Source organism: Neomonachus schauinslandi, chromosome 2 (genome assembly GCF_002201575.2).
Source record: "Neomonachus schauinslandi chromosome 2, ASM220157v2, whole genome shotgun sequence".
Classification (NCBI taxonomy): domain Eukaryota; kingdom Metazoa; phylum Chordata; class Mammalia; order Carnivora; family Phocidae; genus Neomonachus; species Neomonachus schauinslandi.
Window position 1 is genome coordinate 114,385,780 of NC_058404.1, and position 20,103 is coordinate 114,405,882.

The 20,103-nt window shown below is 42.1% G+C and overlaps 1 protein-coding gene across 2 annotated transcripts; it reads left to right on the forward strand.

Annotated features, from left to right (window-relative positions):
- Positions 1-380: 380 nt before the first annotated feature.
- ETNPPL (ethanolamine-phosphate phospho-lyase) lies at positions 381-19,293 on the forward strand. 2 transcript variants are annotated; one of them, XM_021684501.1, is made up of 13 exons: positions 381-646; positions 3,716-3,834; positions 4,101-4,260; positions 6,052-6,126; positions 8,810-8,900; positions 9,853-9,969; positions 12,118-12,200; positions 12,802-13,027; positions 13,934-14,088; positions 14,943-15,032; positions 15,465-15,595; positions 17,787-17,854; positions 18,993-19,293. In XM_021684501.1, exons 1-13 carry the CDS (start codon positions 591-593, stop codon positions 19,119-19,121), a joined length of 1,500 nt encoding a protein of 499 aa, XP_021540176.1. In that variant the 5' UTR covers positions 381-590; the 3' UTR covers positions 19,122-19,293. The 2 variants fall into 2 exon arrangements, with proteins under 2 accessions (XP_021540176.1, XP_021540177.1); XM_021684502.2 differs by having other exon boundaries at positions 591-646; positions 4,119-4,260.
- The last annotated feature ends 810 nt before the right edge of the window (positions 19,294-20,103 follow it).

Sequence of the window (20,103 nt, forward strand, 5' to 3'; positions counted from 1 at the left end):
TCCCAGCAAGTACCAGACTCAGTCCCCTGTTACTTATCCTTTGTTGAGTTATAGGTTATGGTATTGAAATAAGCTCAGTGTGAGAAAGGAGAAAACTGCAGAGTCTGGGTATCTCCAGAGAGCGCCTGTCTCTGAACGGTTACAAGAACATAATGGGATACACCAAAAAGAAACGAGAAAGAAAGGGGGAAGGAAGGAATTCGCGGGCAGAAGAGAAAGAAAGGCAAGGCCACGTTAGGGAAATAAAAGGCGAGTCCGGAGAGGTAGCAAGGATTAGGAGGGGAAATGGGAAGGGCAGGGCAGGAACGGGAGCCAGTCAGACCAAGGACAAGGGTGGTGGCGAATGAGTGGCTAGTCCGGCGACTTGCCAAAGCAGGCACCCGGCGGAGGAGGGGAACGGGAGGGTGGGGCTTGGCGAAGGGCAATGGCAGGGCAAGACTTAAAAGGGGATGACCCCAGCTAGTTGATGCCACCGGTGACTTCCAACGCCCAGGGCAAGGGGACCCCACGAGGGATCACGGCGGAGGCAGCCCGCGGGCTCGCGAGGGAGGCGCGCACACGCGAAAGGGAGCCCCGGCAGCCGCGCCACCATGTGCGAGCTGTACAGCAAGCAGGACACCCTGGCGCTGAGGAGGAAGCACATCGGGTGAGGGCTCCGAAGCCGCGAGGAAAGGCGCAGAGGGGGAAATAACTAGCGCAGGGGACGGGGAGCTGAAGCGCGGCAGGTGACCGGCGAGGCTGAACGCGCCAGGGCTGTGGCCGGCGGGGCCCGGGCGAGACGCCGCCGCCCACCCGCGCCGCACCTGCGCACGCGCGCCGCCGCCCGCCCGCTGCGCCTCCGCCCGCGCTGTCCTGGCGCTCAGCCGCCGGCGGTCGAGTGGGGGCTGCGGGCGGCGGGAGGAGCTGACCCACGAGGGGTCCCCAGCAGGGCAACTCCAGTCCAGGGACGGGCGCTGCGAGGGAAGATGGGTAGCTCTCCGCCGAATCCCACCAACTCGAACGTTTCTCCAAACCATGAACTCAAAAATATTTTTGACAATGGCTATGAAAACGAACTAATTTTGACAGCTTTTGCTTAAAGTGAACTTTTTCTTCTTGCATGCTTGGTTAGATAAAGGGTTAATCCAGGCTGTAAAAAAAAAAAAAAAAAAAAAAAAATCCTTAAAACCCCTTTCGTGGGGCGCCTGGGTGGCTCAGTCGGTTGGATGTCTGCCTTCAGCTCGGGTCATGATCCCAGCCCGGCATCGCATGGGGCTCCCTGCTCAGCGGGGAGCCTGCTTCTCCCTCTGCCTCTGCCTGTCACTCCCCCTGCTTGTGCTCTCTCTCTCTTTCTTTCTCTCGCTCTCTCTCTCTGTCAAATAAATAAAATCTTAAAAAACAAAAACAAAACACTTTCTTAAGGGTAAAATGCCACTTACCCACCTCGGTCTCCCAAGCTGTGCCCTCATTACAATTAAAAAGTGCAGTGTTCTCTCCTGTCTACTTTTGTTTTGCCCGTGTTATAAAAGACTGGGTGAAATACTGGTAAGCCTACAGGACTGAACCTTAAGTCTGACCTGGGCTCTGGTCCTAGTACATTGTCTCGTTACCTGTGTGACCTCTGTCAAATTACTTTAATTTCTTCTTCTGTGGAAGTAGGAATAGTTTTCTGCTTCACAGGAGCGAGCAAATGAGATTAGTAAGCGGCATCTGGTTTTTAAAAAGGCACATCTAAGTATCAGTGATGATTGTGGCCACTGTCAAAGGCCTGCAATAGTCACACGTAATTAACAAACAGTGTCGCGGGTGAACAGAGAGAGGACTGGGCGGGGGCGCATAAGAAAGAAAATAACTGGTATCCTCTCCTGAGAAATGCTGGGCGGCTCCTCCTACTCATCTCCTGGTCTCAACCGGGAAGGTTTCTAGATGGCCTTTTAGGAGACCGGTATTTATCCCACCCCGGGTGGGATAAATAAAATCTTTAAATAATAATAATATATTCCATTTTAGTTTCTACATGTCCATAGGGCCAACATCAGAACATCTCTCATCCCTGCGTAGGGAAAGCCAAAATGATCCGATTCCTCCCTCATTACCCAGTCACCCGCTTGTTCTTTTCTAATCACCACTCCTTTCTGTTAGTTTTCAATCCGATGTAGTTAGATTCCAATGCAAACCCAATGACTTCTAACGTGAACTGAAGAAATTCTGTGAAAGGAGGAATGTAGCCATGGACAGCCTGAAAGAATTTTACCTGAAGTCTGAGTGGCGAGGTGGAAAGTACCGTTAACAAGGGAAGGTGAAGTCTGCAGTTAACAGCCCACATTCATGACGAAGGTTTTCTTTGGCTTTTAACTCAGGGGTATAAACTAACAGCTGGGATTGAGCCAATAAGAAATTCTCACTAAATATTGTTTTCATTTTAACTGATGATGCTTAATCTGAGGCATTTAATTTAAATTTTAAATTAAGATTGCCTATACACAAAATACTTTCTAAACAGTTGCGTATCAATTTAATATACAAGCATCCAGTTACCTTCCAATGCATGTGGCATTTTTTGTGTGTGTGCATGCAAAATCACCAAAATAAAAATAATATATTCCAGGGATGCCTGGGTGGCTCAGTGGGTTAAGCATCTGCCTTCCGCTCAGGTCATGATCCTCGGGTCCTGGGATCGAGCTCCTCATTAGGCTCCTTGCTCAGTGGGGAGCCTGCTTCTCCCTCTCCCTGCCGCTCCCCCTACTTGTGCTCTCTCTCTCTCTCACAAATAAATAAAATCTTTAAATAATAATAATATATTCCATTTTAGTTTCTACATGTCCATAGGGCCAACATCAGAAAACTTTGTGATGTTTCTATGTCGCTAAAATTTATATTCCAGACATTCATCCAAATAACCAAAAATATGGATGACTTTTTATTATGTTCAAAGTAATGGGTTAAGAGGTTAGAAGAATAATTGGATTTCATTATTTGAGAATGGAAAATCCATTTGATACAGGACAAATACCACTCAAAAGACTTGAAAATGGTCTCCTATAAAATCTTTTGTAGTATTTATTACCCATTTATTTGTATTTAGCTTTCAGTGCTATTCATTTCTTTATCAATTAGGTTAGAAGGGGAGAGAGAGGAAGCAAGCAAGCAAGCACTGTCCTGGGCTGTGGTATAGGACCGTCTATTTTCAAATTCTGTTTTTTTCATTTACTGGCTGTGTAATCTTGAACAAGTTTCTTGATTTTTCTGTGTCTCAGTTTCCTCACCTATAAAAATGAGAATGATAATAACCCCTGTTTCATAAGATTATTGGGAGGACTAAATGAAATGATTTTGTAATATTTGTCAGTTCCTGACACATAGTAAACCTCGGGAAAAAAAAGTTTGTTTGTTTGTTTTGTTTTCTGGTAGAACAAAACTTCCCAGAAGAAAATTAGTTATTGGTTTGTGTAATTAGAGTTGTCAGAGTTGATTCATGTGCCTCTAAACAGAGTTGTCAAATCATGGCAAATTTAATATAACAAACATATGAAATGTGAGCAGTGTCACCAATGGGGGGTTAAGGTAAAAGGTTCCAGGCTAATATGAAATTTAAAAAAAATAACGTATGTCACCCAGGTTGTGTTTTCCCTTTCCTTTATGTAACTGTAATTTTCCACTGATCATGACCCTCCTTGAGAAGGAAAAACACTGAGCAGTCCTTCCAGACCAAAGTGTTTCCTTTCATTATTTCTAGACCCTCATGCAAAGTTTTCTTTGCTGCGGATCCCATCAAAATAGTGCGAGCCCAGCGGCAGTACATGTTTGACGAGACAGGTGAACAGTACCTCGACTGCATCAACAACGTTGCCCACGGTAAATGTCCTGTCTCTGTAGTGCTGGGAAGGGTACATTTGTGGAGTAGGGCAGACACGGCGCCACTGATATTTGCCCCAGGAGGTGCAGTAGCTGCTGTTCCTTGGCTGGATGGGCCAGTAGTCCTAGCCGGGAAAAGTTACAGCGCAGCGTGGGACAGAAAGCAGCTCAGCCTTTTTTTTTTTCCCCCTTGCTTCAGAATCCCCATCACTCCAGGAATTTAGAATTGTAATTCCTTTTTTGGGTTTTTGTCTTCTGAATCTTAGTGGGACACTGCCACCCAGAAGTGGTCAAGGCTGCCCTGAAACAGATGGAACTGCTAAACACAAATTCTCGATTCCTCCACGACAATATTGTGGAGTACGCCAGGCGCCTTGCAGCAACCCTGCCGGAGAAACTCTCTGTTTGCTATTTTACAAATTCAGGGTATGTTTCCAGGTTTCGCCCCCACCCCCATTCCCACCAATCTGGTTTTTTTACTCTCTCACGCATACCTTTCTTCTTGATTCCTGGAGGAGCCCAGACATCTAAGGTTTCCTGAGATTTTTGCCATGTACTAAGTGACCACACGATGGGGCCCTGATGGTTCTGGTTCTTCGGCTTTACTTCATGAGATTGTGGTCGATAGGATACCCAACAGCGTTTTCTAGGGGTTTTGACCCAGCCACTGATGATTAACATGTGCATGCAACTCAACTTCTTATTACCATGGCTTCCTTGGTGAAAGATGGGGAAAGCTTACCTAGCATGCTTTAGTATCCCTGAAGGTTAGGTTCATGTGAGAAAACCTAACCGGTCAAATAGCTCTCACCTCCTCAGGAAGTAGAGTAAGTAGCTAAAGAATCAATGGGCCTACATAGTTTCTTTAAGGCATGAATGAGGGGTTTTAGCAAAGAAAGAATTCTACTAAACAAGCTATAACTTTTGTAAGACTTTTGATTGACTTGTTTCTTGGGCAATGTCCTCAACACAAATACAAAAAAGGAAGGAGTAAATTCAAAATAGGTATGTCCCAACTTTTACATTCTGTAAATTCAAGTTATATATCTATTCTGGGGAATATTATGCAGACATTAAAAATAAGTTTTTTGGAAATACACATCTAATGACATGAAAAGCTTGCAATGCAACGTTATATTGGGAGGAAAGCTGTGCATACAGTGTACACTCATATTTTTAAAATTAAGTATATGTATAAATGTATTAAAACTATTAGAAATTCTGTAAATGTTCGATTCTATGATTCTGTGATTCACTTTCATCTTTGCAATGAGATTTTAAAACCAAATTTATAAGCAGAAGATCGTCCTTTTTTCTTTGTAAAGAATTAAGGTATTTTAGGATCTAACTTATTGTTATAAAGCATTTTTGCCTTCAATAAATAAATGCCATAATATTTGACTTTCACTTCTAAAGAATCCTATACTGTCAAAGAGGGATTGCCCCAAGGAGCGCTGTCACCAGAGACTGAAGGTGATAGAGCCTGGGTTAGGACAAAGAGTAATCTTGAAGTTAAATAGACTTCAGTCTGAATGCTGGCTCTACCTCTTATTAGCTGCGAGAACTTATTCTGCCTCCTTAACCTCTCTGAGGCTCTTTCTTCATCCATATAAAGGAGATGGCAACCCTTGCCTTGCAAAGGAGTTACGAGAATAAATGCAAGCAAAACCCTCAGCATGATGTCTGGCAGATAGTAAACATCCCACAAATGATCATTTTCTTCTTCTGTGTCTGAGTTGTATATATAGACTATCTAAGCCAGATAGAAAAATTATGATCTTTATTTTTGTCGGTAAGGAGCTGATCAAATATTGAGTCAGGACAACATAGTTTAGTGGTCAAGTTGATGGGCTCTCGCGCTCCCCTTCCTCCCTTTGAGATCAGGCTTAATGCGGGCTTCCTAACATCCTCCAAGTTAGTCACCTACTCCTGTAGCTGAATTGGGCAGAAGTTTGAAATGAGCAGCGTATCCTTTGCATTGGGTTTCTTCTGTGTGTCTCATTCTTTATTGAAGACATCTGGGGAACTTGTATTAGAAGGATGAAGTGAGATTGCTGGGGCGGGAGGGGAGACTAAAGGGGAAAGAGAGGACTTGCACTTATTTCCCCCACACATTTCTGAAAAACTGGGATCTTACAACTTTTGTAATTAACATTTTGAAATATTTTTAAAAGAGCTTATGTCACCTTGTCCCCTCTCTCTGTGATCTCTTAATAGATCTGAAGCCAATGACTTAGCCTTACGTTTGGCTCGGCAATTCAGAGGCCACCAAGATGTGATTACCCTTGACCAGTAAGTTTGGGATGCAAGACTTCTAAGCAAGAAGCTCTTTCAAGAGACAAAATTGTGTTGATCCTGTCCATACTAATTCTACAAGCACACGGGGAGGAGGGCGGATATATGGCACAATGATTTTATTATGTAGTAAGGTATCAAGGTCAGCTGAGGCCTGAAGGATATGTAATTCCGTCCAAGTTCCTGCAAACGGGGGAGGCTCTCTTGGATGCTCTGTCATGGCCTCATGGGCTTTGCCTGAATCATTATTTATTGAGCCACTCTAATGAGTAACTCAGTATTTTCCAAAATAAAAATATAATTGATTTCTTCAAACTCTCTACGTTCACATCACTGTTGTGACTACCCACTGTAATCATTTTAAAAGATAATAATTTAGAGCAAATTTTAAAGAAAATAAGAAACCAAGAAAAAGATCATACTTTCTTGTTAGTCTGAGACTATTACCAGCCATTATTTAGTCTCATCTCCTTAACATGAATTTAGTACATTTTAAACAAGAAAGCTGACAACCCCCATCTTTATTAAGATTTTTTCTTTTAATTTTTTTTCTACCTCTCCACCCCACTCATCTCAGTCACAGAGGATTAAATTGAACACATACCTCATTTCTTGCCCTTTTATAGGCTTCTCTTGTTTTATGTGTCGGATCATCTCTTCATTTTCTACTGCTGCGGTAACAAATTACCACAAACGTAGTGGCTGAATTACCACAAACATAGTGGCTTAAGCAACGCAAATTTATTTCCTCACAGTTCTGTAGGTCAGAAATCCAAATGGGTCTTCACCGGGCCAAAACCAAGGTGTCAGCAGGACTGTGCTCCTTCTGGAGGCTTCTTCTGTTTGCTTGCTTTGCCCGGCTTGTAGAGGCTGCCCGCATTCCTTGCTCGGGGTCACCCCTTCATCATCAAAGCAGCCATTCTGCCGGTCCTGCCGTGGCCCCCATCCTCACCTCGCTTCCTCTGCCTCTGACCACCATCCCCCTGCCTCCTCCTTTCACTTGTAAAGACTCTTGTGATTCCACTGGACCCCGCAGGATTATCTCTCCACCTCAAGATTCTTAATTTAATCACACCTGCAAGGGCTCCTTTGCCCTGTAACATAGTCCTAGGTTCCCAGGACTAGAATGTGTATTCCTTGCCCATTTTTCTATTGGGATTCCCACCTGTTTCTTGTTGGTTTGTGTTTGCTTATATAGTCTAGATCAAAAGATCTCAACCTTGACTGTGTCTTAAAATTATCTGGGAAAAATTTATTTAAATGCCAATGCCCAGGCCCCACCCCAGACCAATTAAAGAAAATCAGTGGTGGGGGCACCTGGGTGGCTCAGCGGTTAAGCGTCTGCCTTCGGCTCAGGTCATGATCCCAGGGTCCTGGGATTGAGCCCCGCATCGGGCTCCCTGCTCCGCGGGAAGCCTGCTTCTCCCTCTCCCACTGCCCCTGCTTGTGTTCCCTCTCTCGCTGTGTCTCTCTCTGTCAAATAAATAAATAAAATCTTAAAAAAAAAAGAAAAAAGAAAATCAGTGGTGGATCCCCGGAAACAGTATATATTTTTAAGTTTCCCAAGTGATTCTACTATGCAGGCAGAGTTGAGAACCACCATTGTGAGCATTAATCCTTTTGTAGTTTGAAACATTTTAAATATCTTTTCCCATACTATCATCTATCTTTTAGCTTTGTCCATGGTATCCTTCAACCAAAATCTTTAATTTTCATCAAATCAAATAGATAAAGTTTTCATCATATGGTTTATGTGATATAAGTTTTGTGAATATCTCTCCCCCTACACCCACCACACCCCCCAGATCACAAAGATGTTTTCTCTATTTTCTTCTACTACCTCATATGAAATCCACCTAGTGTCCACTGTGTTAAATCTATGTGTGGAGGTGTCTCTGAGCTGGCCTTCTGTCCCAGTCTTCTCTTTGTTCTCATGCTGATAGATACTTACTGATACATACGTATCATTCTGATACTTACTGTGGTGCATCTTTAGTCTTGCTAAGGGAAGTCCTCTCTCTCTGTTTTATCTATTCGTGGGCTTTTTAAAATTTCTTTTCCAGATCTCCCACTTATGCCTCTGGGCAAGAAACAGAAAAGGGAATATTATAGCCACCTGTATTTTAAGCAAGCGAAAAGAATCTCATAGCCACTTGGTCATCTCTCAATCTTAGTTCTTCCTGAGGAGACCTCCTGCCCTTACCAACTTGTATTTGCCCAGCATATGCAATCCGACATCCCATAGAAACTGTTCCAGACAGAAACACAGCCCATTCTGTGATATAAAGTTGTTTTAAAATTCACTAGAATGTAACTGTCGAATACATTTAAAGCATACTTACTTGGCAAGTTTTCCATAAAGCTATAGAAAATAATTTTTGCATTTAGACAATCTAATTTAGCACATCTAATATCATCCTAAGAAATTAAGTTTTCTTTTCCTGCTTAAAAAAAAAATTGTCTATGAGGATCCATATTTGGTTTCCTATGTGTTTTATCACATGAATAAGGAGAACTGGACAAATTAAATGGCCAGTCTTGCCATGAAGAATTAGATCTTGTATAGTTAAGTCTGGCACTAAGGTTGAGATTCTCCTAGATGCTGTACACTGCTGTTTTTCATATACTACAAAAACTTCCTTCTCTGAGTGATTTTGGTTCCTGTTCTTTTTCTTTCCAGTGCTTATCATGGTCACCTATCATCTTTAATTGAGATCAGTCCATATAAATTCCGAAAGGGCAAAGATGTCAAGAAAGCATTTGTGCATGTGGTAAGTATCTTAAGAGTCCAAGAATCAGAAAGCTGGTACTGGAAGAATGCCTAATGATAATCCAGTCCAATCCTTTCATCAAAATGAAACTACGAAAAAGAAAATAAAATCTAGAGCAGTTACTTTGACTTACTAAAGTCAAAAAGCTGGTTAATGACAGGATGTGGCTTAAAATCCATCGATGAGTATCACAATTAGCAAATTAATGTGGTATTAGTGAAGGCTATTATTCACAGCTATCATTTTATTTTTCTTGCCTTTTGGTCTTTAATTACTTTTCCTATCTACTGATGCTAGCTTCAATTTGGAGTTGAATCTAGTGTGTATGAATGTCTCAAAATTATACTGCTCTATGCTAAAGTATTATGTAGAGTTATGAAGTAAAATAAATAGTGAAGAAAATAAAGAAACCAATCAAGTTATTGTTGAAATATTAAAACCCCTTTGGTTTAATTAAGGATCAGTAGACTTTCTTAAGCGAGTCATCAATTCCTTCTTTCAAAATGGTAAGACCTGATATCTGTGCTAAGGCATTCTAGTTTTCAGAATGATTACAATTTGCTATATAGTTGGTAAGTGTTGGTTTATTTTCAGTATAGAATAATTAATACAATTTTCATCCATTGAAATTTTCAAATACAATAATCACACTTGTCATGTGAATTTGCTCTTGATTCAAATAGGGATGTAGTCTTGACTTATAAAGGTCTAGGAGCAAATCCAAGCTCCTGTTCACAAATGCAAAGATCTTAGTTTTCACAGAATTCAGAAATGTTAAGGAAAAAGAACAAAAGAACCTAGAGTCACTTAAACCTACATGGTCACCTTTCCAGTATGCTCTTGTGGGGAAATGCCGTTTTGTTGTTGTTGTTGTTGTTGTTTGTTTGTTTGTTTTAAGTTCATTTGTCTGAGAGGTAAATCTTGAGAAACTCTACCTTTTGGTTGTTTCCAGGCACCAACTCCAGATACTTACAGAGGCAAATACAGAGAAGATCATGCAGACCCAGCCAGCGCTTATGCAGAGGAAGTAAAGGAAATTATTGAAGAAGCTCATAACAGTGGAAGGAAGGTGTGTATTTACAGCTTTGGAAACAGTGTAACATCTTTTATAAAGTGGATGGAAATCACTGTGACACATTGGAGAGGTGGAAAAAGATTAGATCTCCATCCCCGTTCTGTTTTTCTCTGCTTGCTTTTCACTAGATTCATATTTCAAAAAGTGTGTTATTATGATCATACCTCTAAGACTATTTTTATTTATTCTGAAAATGCAGTCATTATGCCTGTTTCAGAACTGGTGGCCTAATTTCTCACTTTCCCAGTGGGTTGCTGACTCTGGCCCAAAGGGGGAGGGGGAGTGGGGATTAGAAAAGGCCCATGGACAGACTCTTCCAAATGCAAGTAGCATTGGGGGGTGGGCTGATATATGAGGAAGGGAAGGGAAAAGGCACAGTGGCCCTGGGACCTCTGAGCCAGTGCAGGCTCCCGGGCCCAGGAAGCCATGCTGCTTCCCTCGAACTGGTCCAACTTACCCAAAGCTGCAGAGCCTGGGTTAGCCAAGGCAGGTGTTTCTCCAACCTGAGCCTGGGCTTCGAAGACAGAACCAGAATCCTCCAGAGTAAGAAAAAAGAGTTTCCATTTTCTCGGTCTTCACCCTACTCTCTTCAGCCTAACATAAATTTTCAGCCCGTTTGGGGGTTACTTATGTGGAGTTTTAAAGTGATTTGACACATGCTTTGCCTTTAAACTGGCTTATAGCATCAACAGGGCAATAAAATAAAAAAAAATCTTAAACTTTTTTTAAAGATTTTATTTATTCATTTGAGACACAGAGATACAGAGAGAGAGAGAGAGAGAGCGCGCATGAGCAGGGGCAGAGGCAGAGGGATTGGGAGAAGCAGGCTCCCCACCGAGCCAGGAGCCCGATGTGGGGCCCGATCCCAGGACCCCGGGATCATGACCTGGGCCTAAGGCAGATGCTTAACCATCTGGGCCACCCAGGCGCCCCCCAAAAAATCTTAATTGAGATAAAAATGAAGCCTTTCCTTTTTCCAATGCAAATACTTTTATCTTAGTGATTGGAGAGTCATTTGCGTTTCTTAACGGGATGTTTTCTTCCCATCCCAGTCATTTTTTGTATCTTCAGATGTGACATCTGTGCAACTAGCCCTAAGCGCTACCTGTTCTGGAGACCTTCATATGCTTTTCTTTTTCAAGGGTAGCCCATCCCTCCTTACACAAACGGTAAAGAGTGCTTCCAGAAAAAAGTTTACATTACCAAGATCACATGGTCTTTTTGCTGCCAAAAGGGTTCGGAGAACTTTTTGAGAACATTAACATTCAGTAGTTATGGACCCGATGCTGTCCTGTTAACAATGCTGAAAGCAATGAGCAAATATAAGATGGAAGCTTCAGAATATTAGATGTGCTTGAAAAGTCAGGGGATTTTAGAGAAGCAATCTCTTAGGTCCAGTGGCTTCATTTTATAGCTAATAAATGAAATATTTAAAAGTGAAGAACTTAAGCCAAGGTAATCTAGTTACTGAGATGTAGTCTGGACGGAAACTTCGGTTCTCTTGACTTCATATCTCATCTTGTCTATGCTTTCTCTTCTTGATTTAGTGTTACCTATCTTCTACTCCTCCTTTCTTCCCCTCTAGAGCATTCCCTCTGCAATTCCTCTTGTGAATTGCCTGATTCCGTTAAGTCCGGTTCAGGGTAAGAACTAGAAATACAGCACAGTAACTAACCTGTGTGGCCACCAGTCACCCTCCCCTTTCCCGAGAGCAAATTCCAGGCTCAGGCAGTCCTCATCACCCAGCTGAGGGAACAGGCACCTCGGTAATGGGGTTAGAACCTGGGTAATTTTTTTAGAAGTTGATGTCAAAGACTGATCAGCGTTCTTGCTCAGTTGATCCTAATGAAAACACTGCGTTTGAATTAATAATGGAGAACCGGAGGTTGCTCTCTCTTCCATTTCTCATGGTGGTGTCACTGGTACTCTAGAATTTCAGAAACGGATGAATTTCAGATCAGTTGCTCTTCCAGCACGGACATCTCTTCTCATCTTTGTCACCAAGTGGCCTACTTGCGACTTGCCACCTTCCACAGGCCCATTCCCAACCATTTTGAAAATAACCTGCTCTGTAAGAAGTCCTCTTTTTTAGGGGGCTCAAGGGGCACCTAATGGACTTTGACCCCATCTTCTCTTGTATAGATTGCTGCCTTTATTGCTGAATCCATGCAGAGTTGTGGCGGACAAATAATTCCTCCAGCAGGCTACTTCCAGAAAGTGGCAGAGTATGTACTTGACTTGGGCACTCTGGGTCAAACTGAAGGCTCTGTGACAGTTCTGCAAGGCCATACTGGTTAAAATATTGAAGTACTTCCAGACTAGCTGGTAAATAGCCACTTCAGCATGCCTGCCATGCCAGGACCCCGCGAAACCCTCCACCTTCCCAAGATCCAGCAAATAAAGGGTTTACACATGGTCCACCGAGGGGGGGCCTCCGGGCTCTGCCCCAGTTCCCAGCCTGACATCGTCTCTGGCTGGTGCCCATGCCTTACCAATGAGTAAACATTTGAAGATTAACCCTGCTAAACACTACTTCTTGTTCACGTCTTTCTCTTCCCACTTAAAATGCCACAGTAGAGCTTAACTGAAGCAGCACAAACCTGAATAATAAGAATATGTCTACTCTGGAAAGTATGTGATTATATTTCAAAGTCAGTGACATCACATAGGTGTCACTGGGGGTTTGAGCACAGAACTGTTTTTGACAACGATTCCAGACCTCAAATTAACAACATTTTTTTAAGTCCTCCATAATCTGTATCTTTGTGGGTGGGTTTGGGGACTCTCAGTGACCTGAAGACGTTAGACTTCCCTTTCGCTTTTCAGATACGTACACAGAGCAGGAGGTGTGTTTATAGCTGATGAAGTTCAGGTGGGCTTTGGCCGAGTTGGGAAACATTTCTGGAGCTTCCAAATGCATGGTGAAGACTTTGTTCCAGACATCGTCACAATGGGAAAACCAATGGGCAATGGCCACCCAATGGCATGCGTGGTAACAACCAAAGAAATCGCAGAAGCCTTCAGCAGTTCTGGGATGGAATATTTCAATACGGTAAATGTTGGCCTCCCGGTTTATGCTTACAGGGAAAAATACTGTGTGTTCTTACACTTCTTGCCAATGTAGTAAAGAATAAAGAATAAAGTGATTGCCAGCTAACCACCCCAGGACCTAAGCCAAATTTTGATCTAACCATATTTCATTCTATCTGGCATAATTCTCCTTGTATTTTTCCTTGTGTATCTTTCCCCTTTCTAAAATGACTAATTGTTCCAGTGATAAATGGTTGCCTTGCTAACTCTAGAGGTTATGATGTTTCATCCACAGATGATATGATCTTCTTTATTTTATATCACATTTAAATTCCCCAAACATTTCTAAAGTGTTTGGATGATACAGAACTATAAATGTTATATGACTGTCACAGAAGATACTAAATTTTCTATCTTTGGGAAATTTTATTTCCTTGGTTTTACCCCCATAAGTCGTGAACTTTAAGCTTGGAAAAATTATTATAGTTTGTGCTGTATGTGTAGTAGGACTTGTGACAACTAAAAGTAAGATTCGAATCTAAGGACATAAATTATTCGGAGAAAATGTCATTGTTTAGCTGTTTTCACACAACTGTTCAGGGGCAGAAGCCCATATCCCCCTCACTGAACCACACTCTGAAATCCTTAGTTCCCAAAGCAGTGTCTGGTTTTTGTTTGGATGAACTAACAAATTCCCTGATAGTCCTCCATACCAATTATGCAGCATAGAAAATATAATTCGGGGTGAATTTTTACTCAGTTGTAAGCAAATAGAATCACATTATATTCTGAATCTAAAAAGTTTATAGCACAAGGGAAAAACTTATTGAAATTATAGCTCTACCTGCCTATGTGTGAGCCAAATTTCTCATGGATGAAGCAATACCACTAACTCAACTATTATGCTTTTTCAATCTTTTTTCTGCAGTATGGAGGAAATCCAGTATCTTCTGCTGTTGGTTTGGCTGTCCTGAATATAATCGAAAATGAAGACCTTCAAGGAAATGCCACTAGAGTAGGGGATTATCTTACTGAGTTACTCAATAAACAGAAGGCTAAACATACTTTGATAGGAGACATCAGGTATGTTTATCATGAACTTGTCATGTGCTTATTCATTTTTCCAATGAAAATAGCTTAAATTTTATCTTACAAATTTAAAATAAATTCCATAAAACCAAATCTAGAAAACACTGAAAAACATAAAAAAAAACAAAACTCATTCTTAATCCAGAATCCTGATATCACCACTGTTAACTTTTGGGTGTATATCTTTCTCAATTTTATACTTAAAAAAAAAAAATAAAGCCAATATAATTTCAGCCCCTGAAAGATGAGAAGAAGGAACTTAAAGTAACTCTAAATGATTTGTTAAAAATTATTTAAAATGGGGCGCCTGGGTGGCTCAGTCGTTAAGCGGCTGCCTTCAGCTCAGGTCACGATCCCAGGGTCCTGGGATCAAGCCCTGCACCGGGCTCCCTGCTCCGCAAGAAGCCTGCTTCTCCCTCTCCGACTCCCCCTCCTTGTGTTCCTGCTCTCACTGTCTCTGTCAAATAAATAAATAAAAATCTTTAAAAAAAAATTATTTAAAATGACATCCTGGAAAACTTGATGTTTTTCATAGATATATGTAAACATTAAACATAATCATTAATGTCCTGAGAAACTAAATAACATAAAAGATTGTTTTTAAGATTTTTTCTCTTACAATTAAGTAAAGAAAAAAACTGGACGACAAAACCAGCTTGGTTCAAAAACTGGACAGACCTGTGACACTGAATTGATATCTTGGATTAGTTAGAATCAATAACAGTTACCCCTATGGGGAATCATATCCAGCGTTGAATTAAACTGAAGTTTGGGAACAGTGTTAATATTTTATGACAATGCGGTGTCTGATAGAGCATCTGTCAAGTTTCTTTCTTTACCTTCTTCAGAGGCATTGGCCTGTTTATTGGAATTGACTTGGTGAAGGACCGTCAGAAGAGGACCCCCGCCACAGATGAAGCTCAACATGTCATCTACGAGTAAGTGCACCCCCACACCTGACTGATGTCCCGGTTTGAAACATGCCCCTCCCCCTCCTTGAAAGCGTCTCTTATTTCTTCGCATCTCTCCAAATAAGGGAAGTTGGAGATGCATGCAATTTATAAATGTGGGCTGCTTACATGAGAATACTTAACTGGTCTATGTTCACATCATTCTTTTTTTTTTTAAGATTTTATTTCTTTATTTGAGAGAGAAAGAGAGCACAAGCGGGAGGAGGAGCAGAAGGAGAGGGAGAAGCAGGCTTCCCGCTGAGCAGGGAGCCCAATGCGCCCCAGGACCCGGGGACCATGACCTGAGTGGAAGGCAGACGCCTAACCAGCTGAGCCCCCCAGGCACCCCTCTTCACATCATTCTTACGTAACCTTAGTTACCAGTTGTATGCACTCACGCATATTTCCTGCCCAAATTAGGATGAAAGAAAAGCGAGTCCTTCTCAGTGCCGACGGACCTCATCGAAATGTGCTTAAAATAAAACCACCTATGTGCTTCACGGAAGAAGATGCGAAGTTTATGGTGGACAAACTCGATGAGATTCTAACAGGTCTGTTCAAAGACATTTCAGATGCCTCCCCATCTCACACCCGGTCATACATGATGGTGCGTGTTGTTCTTCATGACAGAATGGAAGGCGCTTGGAAATGAATGTGTAACTTTGTAGGTAGCACTAGAAAAAGCTGAAAAGTAATACCTATGTAGACTCTTAGTTAACTCTAAATTTTCTGTTTGCCCTCCCACAGCTCCAGATCTGGGTTTTTAAGGACCTGACACAGCCTTATTTTTTCCCTATTTTCACTTTTTAAAAAAACTGCATGTCTGCCTCGCACCGTGCCTACAGATGCTGCAGTGTATAGGGTTTTAGCCTTCTACCAGGGAAATTTGAGAAACATTAGTAATAAAAATTACAGGATACAGGTTAACAGTTCTTTGCTATACGCTGAATCGTTTGACTTGTGTGTATATTTCACTTATTACATTTAACTTTTGAGGCTTTTTGTTTGTCATTCAGAACTATCCCTGTCACAGGAATTTATCTTTTGCTTACCTATATTATATAATTAGGTTCATTTGGTTTTTTGTTATGAGCATAAATTGAGCTTAAAAAGTGAACTAGCAACATAAAACCCTGTTGGAAAACATAACAAACTGTCAAATGTTAGAATACTTTGGTTTTGCTTTAGTTATAGTTTTAAATTAAAACAGTAAAGAATGATTCCTTCGTATTTTAAGACACTAAGTCTCCAAAATTAAGGAACCTATTGTGCTTTGCTCTCTCATTTCAAACATTAAAACACACGAAGTAAAACTGCCAACTTCATTTTCAATTTGAAGCATAAATTTAGTAGAATAAATAAAACACTTTCAGAAATCTCAAGTCAGGAATTAACAGGCTAGAGGCTGAACTAATCATCTTGACATGGTTTGATTATCACTTGCTCCCTTCTCAGACTTTTGGGGGTTAGGGTAAGGCTGATAAGCCAGGAATCGATATAGCATACAAAATAGGTTGTCAGTGTTGGAAAACTTGGGAGTCAGCCCAAGTTATCTGTAGTATGGTCACTGTCTTTGGATCAAGATCACACCCACACCTGGCAAGCATTCCTCACACACCTGCACTTCCTCCGGTCCTCTGAAGGGCCAGGTGGAAGGAAGAGTATAGGATGAGGCAAGTCTGTCACCATTGCTTCAAAGGCATCTCAGAGCTTGGGCATTAATAACGGTGGGCCGAAGAATTTCCTTTGAATAAAGGGAACGAGGCATACCTAACCCAGGTTCAGTGCCCCTTGTAAATGACAATGATGAAATGTGGCAATAAAAGTTTAAAAGCAGCAATTCTTTTTTTTTTAATTATTCTTATGTTAATCCCCATCATTAGTTTTAGATGTAGTGTTCCATGATTCATTGTTTGTGCATAACACCCAGTGCTCCATGCAGAATGTGCCTTCCTTAATACCCATCACCGGGCTAACCCATCCCCCCACCTCCCTCCCCTCTAGAGCCCTCAGTTTGTTTTTCAGAGTCCATCGTCTCTCATGGTTCATCTACCCCTCCGATTTCCCCCGCTTCATTCTTCCCCTCCTGCTACCTTCTTCTTTTTTTTTTTCTTAACATATATTGCATTATTTGTTTCAGAGGTACAGATCTGAGATTCAACAGTCTTGCACAATTCACAGCACTTACCAGAGCACATACCCTCCCCAGTGTCTATCACCCAGTCACCCCATCCCTCCCACCCCACCCCCCACTCCAGCAACCCTCAGTTTGTTTCCTGTGATTAAGAATTCCTCATATCAGTGAGATCATATGATACATGTCTTTCTCTGTTTGACTTATTTCGCTCAACATAATACCCTCCAGTTCCATCCACGTCGTTGCAAATGGCAAGATCTCGTTCCTTTTGATGGCTGCATAATATTCCATTGTCTATATATACCACTTCTTCTTTATCCATTCATCTGTCGTTGGACATCTTGGCTCTTTCCACAGTTTGGCTATTGTAGACATTGCTGCTATAAACATCGGGGTGCACGTACCCTTTCGGATCCCTACTTTTGTATCTTTGGGGTAAATACCCAGTAGTTAAAAGCAGCAATTCTAATAGGGACATGTTTTAAACACATTACATTTACTTCTCAGTTCTTCATTAAAGGTATTTCTAAAGATACCAGAAAGGTTTTTTTTTTTTAAGATTTTTATGTTATTCTGTCTTCTCCATTGTATCTTCCTTGATGTAGTTTTAGAAGAAGCCATCGGAGTCCAAAGTGAGAGTATGATCTCTGAGAATGCTCCATGCAGAGCAAAGGTAAGAAAGAGTCTGTTACTCTGTTTTTAGGGGAAAAGTTTAAAACTTTGGAAAATTGACTAAAAGGAAGACAAATTTTAAAAAGTTGTACAATAACCTTTAGAATAAAATCCACCTTTGCTGGGGTTGGCTTACTGTGGCAATTTTGAGTGCACGATTACATTTCAAAGCAAGTGTCATACCGTTTGAAAGAAATAAAGTCAAAGAGCCATTCTTACAGGATCATTCCCATACTCCCCCCCCAAAACCCTCAGACCTGTCAAGGAAACCGGCAAAATATAGAGAGAAATGGTAACAAATGTCCTCAGCTCCTTCCTGTCTGAGGGCCACCTGACACTGGCTCGGATTCCCACACATCACTCTTTAAAATCAGCAGAATCCTTAGCAGTGTGGCTCCAGAAGGCCCGGGTTCGGTCTCAGATGGCCGCCGGGGCCTGGGAACCCTCTGGCACCGAGTGGCCTAGTTTCTGCATTTGATGTGCTTCCAGCAGAGGGCCTTTCCATTCTCTCCCCGAGCTGCCCAGGGTGTGAGAAAGCGCTCCCCGGCTCAGGAAACAGAAAGGCGAACACTCAAGAGGCTTTGTTGCATAATTTGCTATTTGTTTATGACTCCGATGCATAAAGGAACACTCAGTGCCTCGAGCCCGCCTGCACGTACGGAGCAGTCAGCAAAGCCCTTTTCCTGGTGCAAAAACATTAGGCTCTTTGAGAGCAAATGGTTTGCTAACAGGACTGCTTCTGTCTCTTGGTGGAACACAAACCAATTCTAGAAATCAATTCTTATCTGTAGTTTGAGATTCGCTTATCACGTCCCGGACAGAATCATAGCTGAGAACTGAGCACGCATTGACAAGGAGCTTACAGAAGAAGAGAGTTCATGGGAAATCGCACATTGGAGTTAGCACACATGTTCCTGAAATTTTGGCTGGGAGTCCCGGATTTTATGTTGACGTTGCATTTCAGATGTCTATGGAAGAGAGTAGCCAGGGTTCGGGAGGACGGCACAGCACTGTGGTGTTGTGTGGGGTTGAGCTGCCCCACTGGCCCGCTGAGTCAGCCCCGCGGAGGCTGGGGGGTGCGGGGGGGGGTGGGGGGCGGGGAGTCCTGGCCCGCTGCAGTCTATGCATCTGTCTTGCAGTTGCCGAATGAAGCACACTCAGAACTGCTCAGTGACGGCACCTCGGACCCCAGGGAAAATCCCAGCCCAAAGAGGAACGGACTGTGCACAGATAAACATTCCCTGCTCAGTAAGAGGCTCAAGACATGAGAGATCAACACTGTAAAGCAGGACAAATGTCCAGGGGTATAGAGAATCATTGGAAGTGTTTCTTCTCTTAGCAGCTCTATCGTACCTACTCTAACGGTAGAATTTGCGTTCCGTTTCGGTGTGTTGATAAAAAGGTAACGGAGTGAAAAGAATAAGCCAAGTGATAATCAAACCATGTCAAGATGATTAGTTCAGCCTCTAGCCTGTTAATTCCTGACTTGAGATTTCTGAAAGTGTTTTATTTATTCTACTAAATTTATGCTTCAAATTGAAAATGAAGTTGGCAGTTTTACTTCGTGTGTTTTAATGTTTGAAATGAGAGAGCAAAGCACAATAGGTTCCTTAATTTTGGAGACTTAGTGTCTTAAAATACGAAGGAATCATTCTTTACTGTTTTAATTTATATATATTTGGGGGGCTATAATAAACGATGATGTACACCAAAACATTTTTACTAGAAAAATGTACCCTTCTTTCGCAGAGAATATTAGGGCTGGTAAAATCAAAGCCATTTGGAAAAAATCACATACAGCAAGTGTTAAGAAGTAAGTGGATAAATCAGACCTCTGGCTGAGGACCAGGTTAGTCAAGATCCTGTGGAATCGTGGTGGGGGCCTGGCGGCAGCCAGGAACACAAAGAGTCAACTCAGAAGCACACAGACGTAGCTAGAACAGAGGCAGTAGCCAAAGCACCGTGTTCAGTCAGGAGACCTCAGCTCTGTCTACGTCAGATTGTGTCACCTTGACAAGTCACCAAACTGTCAGGTAGGAAGTTACCTTCCAACCAGCCATCTTCCTTTCTCATCAAGTTTATCAGTAGCCAGCACACACACCACCCTTACCCCCCGCCCCCCTGTGCACGTGCACACACACACACACACACATTTGTAACCAGACATTGGCCAAGGGAAGTGAGGAAATCTGGAACCTCAAGGGTCTCTTTGTAACATGCTGGTACCATGAGATGTTCACTTGGAGGCCA